Raw genomic sequence first — 7,602 nt, forward strand, 5'->3', positions numbered from 1 at the left:
CCCCTTTGCCCTGGCCTTTCAATTCCTAATTCCTGAACAGCGTGGACACCTGAATTCTCTCCTTAGACGAGTGGGAGGTAAGAACTTCCGCTGCATTAGATTACAAGGATTAAAGGCGATTACTTTACCAGGCACTTGGTACCCACTGAACACTAGGTGACATCTTCCGCAGTATAAAGACACTCAAGTCCTCTCCCTGCCCCCTATTAATCACGGTCACTCTTCACGTGGTCTTAGGCTCAGGATCCAGATCCTGTACAGAGCTGCTACCACCAACTTTCCCACAGCTTACGCCTCTCCAACCGCTGCTCACAGCTATCGGCACCTTCTCTACAGCCACCTCGCCCGACGCTCAATAAGGAACCAGAGGCCCAGGAGCAGAGGTGGTTTCAGGTGGAACGGCACTCAATAAGTACGCGTGGTACAGAACTTCCAGACATTCCTAAGGCCAAGGTAGTTCAGAGACGATATTTAGAGCATCAGATACGTTTCACAAATACCGTCAAAGCACAGTTTGGACATGAAAATCCTACGGGACAATGGCTGTTATTAGGAAATTTAACACATAGTGTCAGATTCACCTGTTCTCATCTGTGTCTTTTAAGGATATATGCTCTGGGAATTCCCTGGTCGTCCAGTAGTCAAGACTCCAAGCTTCCATTGCAGGGGGTGTGGGTTCAATCCCTGGTCAGGGAACTAAGATACCACCTAAGATCCTGCATGCTGCACAGCCAAAAAAAAACAAAAACAAAAACAAAAATCCCCAAAAAACACATCACGAGAACGTATGCTCATCCCCCACCTGCCCCCTGAGAGTGCACCCTGGGAAGATCGCAGTAGTAAGACTCCGGCAGTCAACACCAATCATCTACTTCCTTGGCTCCTCGTAGGCAAGATGTACACACCTAACATTTTACATTCTGGGACCATCCCGTCATCTATACTCTCCCCCCCCCCCCAAAATAAGACATTTTCACATAAGTTCTTTTTAATTTATCTGTATTTGTTACAACTTTTAAAGCAGAATGTGACTTGAGCGCTACGTCTCCATTCACAAAACTTGCTCCGAGTCACTTTTCAAACAGCTTTACAACATGCCTAGATAGGCTTATAATTCTGCTACTCTCAACACTACTTTTCTGTGGAAAACAAGCCCTATGTATGGACAGTGACTCCCATCAAGTTGGTTCAGTTGAACATACTAATTGCTAGGGGTCTGGCACATGCAGTCAATACAGGCGATGGAAGGTTTAAAAAGTAAATCCCAGAAGATGAAAGTTGCTTTAAGAAGTATTTTCTTTTAAACATCAAGGTATATACTTCAGAACACTTCAGCGACAGAAGATCTGGTCTACTAAAGAATCCGCCTGATAGCTACACACTTCAGACCATGAAGTTAACGTAGGTTACATACACCTTACAACAAACGCTACTTCCGTCTGTTAAAATAAGCCAACATGAAACTAGAAAAAAACTAGCTCTGCTTTTAGTGCCTAAAGTATCACAGTATCACACTTAGTAGAAAGAAATCTTATCTTTCCCTTAAGTAGTTGTCATGCCATACAGGTTTTTAAATGTTAACAAAAATAAAGAAATACTTGAAAACATATTATCAGAAGAAATGAAGACAAGAGTGTTGAACACGCGGCCACGTAATCCTCAGGCAGAGCTCAGTCTACTTCTTCCATGCGGGACGTGTCATCGTCTCCTTCGAGGGGCGGCATCTCCTCAGTTACGGCAGCACTGCTGTCGTCAGCAGTGGGGTCATCTTCATCAATACCTTTTTGGAAATAAACACCATGGATTAGATTTCCTAAAGCCACCTAACTATCCCAACACTGCCAGTTCATACCCACTTTCCAAGGCTGAGCAATTACTACTTTACAGGGTGTATGACCCTGTTTCATTCTTTATCCTGTACAATCAAAAGGCCTATTTTACACCCGTTTAACTCATGTGACTTAGGGTTTCCCAAACTGAATGGGACAGCCCAACTTTGTTCAAATTGCTGAAAGTTATGTTACCCTTTCAACAGTCATGTGTTTAAGCTTTTCCAATAGTATTGACACGTGGTATTTGCACAAGGCTTACCAAGACCAAGTTTGATCATCCTATAGATCCTGTTAGCATGTGTCTGCGGATCCTCTAGACTGAAGCCAGAAGACAGGAGCGCCGTTTCGTACAGCAGGATGACCAGATCCTTCACAGACTTGTCATTCTTGTCAGCCTCTGCCTTTTGCCTCAAGGTCTCAATGATGGAATGGTCAGGGTTTATCTCCAGGTGCTTCTTCGCTGCCATGTAACCCATTGTTGAGTTGTCTCTCAGCGCCTGAGCCTTCATGATCCTTTCCATGTTTGCTGTCCAGCCATATGTGCTTGTGACAATGCAGCACGGGGATGTCACCAATCGGTTAGACACGACCACCTACAATCAAAACAGTGATAACGAGGCCTCAGCAGATTTCATATTCTAACTTGTAAGTACTTGTTACCAGCTTCATTATGAACATTTAAGGAACTTCAGTATTGACGAATCAGAAATACCATCTGCAAACTCAGATACCTGACGCTTTCTTCCTGTGAGTTCTCTTACACTTCCAGTCTTTAAGAATCTTAAGATCTATATCCATCACTAAATGGAAATGCTAAAGTTTTCTATTAGTAAGTTAAGAAAACTTCAGTTTGAAAAACACCTGACACTCCTTTTAAATGTAGGTGAGAAGACTGTATTCACACACCTTTTCAACTTTCTTCTCCAAGATGTCCTTCATGATTTTGCAGAGGTTTTCAAACTTTGTCTTTTTTTCTTCCTGTTTCTTTTTCTCTTCTTCGTCCTCTGGAAGTTCCAGGCCCTCTTTGGTGACTGACACTAAGGTCTTCCCCTCAAACTCCTTCAGCTGTTGCACACAATACTCATCAATAGGCTCGATCATGTAGATCACTTCCAAGCCATGCTTCCGAAGACGCTCCACAAAGGCAGAGTTAGCTACCTGGTCCTTAGTCTCACCTGATATATGAAAAAGTTTTAGATCCTTAACAGGAAGCAGTTTCATTTCCTTTTCTTTTTTCCTATGTAGTTTGATCTAACCACAAACAAGAGCTAGCTCGCACTATGTTGCCTATAGTAACCCCTACTAATTTATATGTAACACCACATGGGTAGAAAACACACCCAACTGTTCCTATGGGATCACAAGCACAAAGATACGACTAACATTTACTGCCCATTACCTGTGATGTAATAGATGTGTTTCTGGTTTTCCTTCATCCTTGTGCAGTAGTCCTTGAGGGAAACCATCTCATCACCAGAAGCAGAAGTGTAGTACCTCAACAGCTCTGAAAGTTTCTTTCGATTTTGAGAATCTTCATGTATTCCAAGCTGAAAAACAGGTGAACTTAGGAAGACTTTCTCTGCATTAAAAAATCATTTAAAACGAGAAGCCAGTTTGACTACCAGTCCTAATGGTCAAGTGTGTTCACAACTAACCTTAATGTTTTTAGAGAACTGCTCATAAAACTTCTTGTAGTTCTCTTTATCTTCTGCCAGTTCAGTGAAGAGTTCTAAGCATTTTTTGACCAAATTCTTCCTAATAACTTTCAAAATTTTGCTTTGTTGCAACATCTCACGGGAAATGTTTAAAGGGAGATCCTCCGAGTCCACCACGCCTCTGATGAAGTCTGAAAAAACAGACCAAATGCGCTCAAGGTCACTCCAAGGACAAAATCGACAAAAAACGTAAACCCGAAAAACCACAGACGAACGATTTTTTCCCCTTTAAAAATCGGGAGTTGATAGGCTGAACTCTGACCTGTGACGGCGACCGCTCTTTATGCCCAACCGCACTTACTCAGATACTCAGGGATCAGCTCCTCGCAGTTGTCCATGATGAAAACTCTGCGAACATACAACTTAATGTTGTTCTTTTTCTTTCTGTTTTCGAACAGGTCAAAGGGAGCACGTCTTGGGACAAAAAGAAGAGCTCTGAATTCCAACTGTCCTTCAACTGAAAAATGCTGTAATAAAACACAGCCAAGATCAAGACAATGCCATCAGCTTTCACCAACAGGTACCACTTAAACCCCAGAGCCAAACACTTGCAGTTACAGAACTTCAAGACTTCGGGAGAAGGATGGGGCAGTGGGCAAGAGAAAGCTGCCAGAAACCACCCTCAAATTTAACAGTTTGAGGCAGACCACCTGCAGACACTAGCTTTGAAGCTCTCAGCACTCACCTTCACTGCCAAGTGATCTTCCCAGTCGTTGGTCAAGCTCTTGTAGAACTCTCCATACTCTTCATTACTAATGTCATCAGGATTTCTGGTCCAAATCGGCTTTGTTTTGTTCAGTTCTTCTTGATCAATGTATTTCTCCTTGATCTTCTTTTTCTTTTTCTTGTCACCATCCTTCTTTTCTTCTTCCTCTTCATCAGAGCCAACATCTTCTATCTCAGGTTTGTCCTCAGACTCCTTTTCTTCTTTTTCCTTTTCTTCTTCTTTGTCTTCCTTTTCTTCTGCCTCATCATCACTGACTTCTTTATCACGTTCCTTCTCCACCTTCAAAAGACATAAGTAAATCACATCATCTCTCCATCCCAGAACTAAAAAAAATAAGCTAAACAGCACTGAGGCACTTACACCCAAAACCAACTGAAAGCAGTAAGTAGCCAGAAAGCTACTCATCAGTTTCTGATGTATCTCAATAGGCCTGGGTGCCTGGACAGAGTAAGACAGAGCTCCACCCACCCGCCCAATAAATACTGCAAATTCAGAACTCTTCTTTTACCAAGGACTCTAAAGACTAAAGATTTCAACTCAGTCGCTTTGGTTTCCTATGTGAAAATATACAGAAACTCACAAAGAGAGTGATGGGATAGCCAATAAACTGAGAGTGCTTCTTCACAATCTCTTTTATTCTCCGTTCCTCTAAGTACTCAGTTTGGTCTTCTTTAAGATGCAGAATAACTTTTGTTCCACGACCCATAGGTTCTCCTGTAAAGGAAATGGAGAAATGAGCTCAATTTCAATCTCAATGGCCTAAGCAAGGTTAACGAACATATAGCATCAATCTAGCTCTCCCAGCACTCATTTCAACATCTATGAAGCAGGGGTTTACCCTTACTGCTAACGGAAAGACTCCCAGAGCAGTTAACGGCCAAAATAAACAACCGCAAGAACAGGCTATCCCACTTAAGGAAAACACGAATTTGTTTTTTTTGTTTTTTTTTTTAAACACAAACTTCACAGCACCTTCAGGGGTCCACTGCCTATAGCACCCCACCCCCCACAAACGACTGACCCAGTAAGATGTCTACCGGATGCCCACCTGTATCAGTCCTCACTGTGAAGGATCCTCCTGCGGAAGACTCCCAGGCATACTGCTCATCATCGTTATGTTTGGTGATAACGGTCACTTTCTCGGCCACCAAATAGGCCGAATAAAACCCGACACCAAACTGGCCAATCATAGAAATATCTGCACCAGCCTGCAAAGCCTCCATGAACGCCTTGGTCCCAGACTTGGCAATGGTACCAAGATTGTTGATCAAATCGGCCTTGGTCATTCCAATCCCGGTGTCCACAATAGTGAGCGTCCGATCTTGCTTGTTCGGAATGAGGTTAATATGCAGCTCTTTCCCAGAATCTAGTTTACTGGGATCTGTCAAGCTCTCATACCTGATCTTGTCCAGAGCCTATTTAAGAAACAGAATATTACGCACAAGGCCTCTAAACGGTGAATTTTATACCGAAGCTAAATCCAAATTCTACATTGAAAGACTTACGTCGGACGAATTTGAAATAAGCTCCCTCAAAAAGATCTCTTTATTCGAGTAGAATGTGTTGATGATCAGCGACATCAACTGGGCAATTTCCGCCTGGAAGGCGAACGTCTCCACCTCCTCCTCCTCCATCGGCTGGTCTTGGGTCTGGGTTTCCTCGGGCATCTGGAGAGGACACGGAGCCAGTGAGGCCGCCGAACGGGGTCCCGCCACGTCCCGCGCCCGCTTCGGAAACCGGTGCGCGCACGAGGCACAGGCTGACAAAGGGATGACCTCATTCCGGGGCCCCAGAGCCGCCGCAGCCCACGCCGGCCGCACGGGCGCCGCTCCCGCGCGACTCCGCCATGACACCCCCCCCCCTCCGCCGGCTGGGAACCGGGCCCGGGGACTCCTCCCAAGGCGCAGAACCCAGGCCCCCGCGGCCCCGGCCCCCGCCCCCGCTCCCCCAGAGCCCCAAGGCCCGCCCGCTCCCGCAGCGGAGACGGGAGGAAAGGCCGCAGCAGGCCCGAGGCCTGCGAGACGCCACGGCCGCCCCGGCACCGCCTGCCGAGGGGCCCCGGCGGAGGGGGTTGCACCCGCCGCCGTCTCCCGCCCGGCCCCGGATCCCCGTGGAGCCCCCCCACCGTGGAGTCCACCCCCTCCGGAGCCCCCCCCGCGCGAAGAGCCCCCGCCCGCCGCCCCCTCACCTCGGCTGAAGGACCGCAAAGGCTCCGCAGCGACGCAACACCAGGACGTACAAGCAACTGGCGCGCCGTCCCCGCGCCTCCCTTATATAGAGGCGAGCCCGCCCAGCGCGCGGCGCCTTTTCCAGAAGCCTCCCGAACCTTCCGGAAGAACCCTCCCCAACCGCCGCCGCGGCCGCGCGCCTGCGCCTGCGCCCTGGACGCCGCCCGCCCCTACCCTGGGCCCGCGCGGCCCCACGCCCTCGCGCCCCGCCCCCCACGGCCGCGCCGCGCGCGCCCGCGCGGACCGCAGGACGCCTGCGCGGCCCGGAGCTCCCGGGAAGGTCTCGCGCCTTCCGGGGCCATCACCCCTAGCCCTGCCCCCGCGCCCACTGCGTTCTGCGCGCCGTCGGCCCCGCCCCCACGACCCCTGCTCGGCGCGCGTCGGCCCAACGGCCGCCCTGGTGAACCGCCAACCCTGTCCAGGCCGCGGGGAGTGCGACCGGGGGCTGAGTGCCCGGGGACTGAGTGCCCGGGGACTGAGTGCCCGTGCTCGCGGCTCTGTGAAGTGCAGAAAAGTAAACTCTCGGTGGTTAAAACGTGTCCCCAGATTGTGGAAGCTTCGGGTCCTCCACCGTCAGGGCCCGAGACTGGGGGCCCGGGGCCAGGTTGGGGGCCTTGAGGCCGCATGTAGGAAATCGAAGCAGGGGTGAGGGGTCCGGTCCTGTGTCACATGTATACGCCCGGCGCACTGATCAGAGGCTCAGAGCCACGGTTAGGGGTTTGGGGGCCCGGGGCAGCGATTGGGCATCCAGGGCTGTTTCGGGAGGTACGGGGCGCACTTTTTTGCCGGGGTCAGCGATTATGGGTTCAGGGTACAGGAATTCTGGCAACAGGTGCCTGCCAGAGCCTCGTTATGCAGAGGCCCGGGGCTCCGGCCTGGGTGTGGGGTGCAGAGGTGTGTGAGCGAGGGGTGACCCGCGTATGTGCATGTGGAGCAAAGGGGACCCCTGGGCCTCGTGGGGCTCCCGTGCAGCTGTTTCTGAAGCTGAGGCGGGATGGGGAACGAGGGCTTCCCCACACATCGCTATAGACCCCACCTCAAGGCAGGCCACCGCTCGTATTTGGGGACTGGTCCTGTCCTTAGGCCCCGCTGCGACCAGG

General features: G+C 49.5%; 1 protein-coding gene across 1 annotated transcript; it reads right to left on the reverse strand.

Annotated features, from left to right (window-relative positions):
* Positions 1-982: 982 nt before the first annotated feature.
* On the reverse strand, positions 983-6,640 carry HSP90AA1 (heat shock protein 90 alpha family class A member 1). Its single transcript, XM_027120596.1, has 11 exons — positions 6,463-6,640; positions 5,780-5,941; positions 5,323-5,689; positions 4,855-4,988; positions 4,233-4,553; positions 3,849-4,014; positions 3,488-3,678; positions 3,232-3,379; positions 2,739-3,007; positions 2,092-2,425; positions 983-1,780 (listed from the first exon to the last, which is right to left on the reverse strand). The coding sequence occupies exons 2-11, from the start codon at positions 5,939-5,941 to the stop codon at positions 1,671-1,673; spliced, it is 2,202 nt and encodes a 733-aa protein (XP_026976397.1). The 5' UTR covers positions 6,463-6,640; the 3' UTR covers positions 983-1,670.
* Positions 6,641-7,602: the final 962 nt, after the last annotated feature.

The sequence above is a fragment of the Aethalodelphis obliquidens genome, unplaced genomic scaffold (genome assembly GCF_003676395.1).
Source record: "Aethalodelphis obliquidens isolate GAN/ISIS:26980383/991018 unplaced genomic scaffold, ASM367639v1 scaffold21, whole genome shotgun sequence".
NCBI classification, from domain to species: Eukaryota; Metazoa; Chordata; class Mammalia; order Artiodactyla; family Delphinidae; genus Aethalodelphis; species Aethalodelphis obliquidens.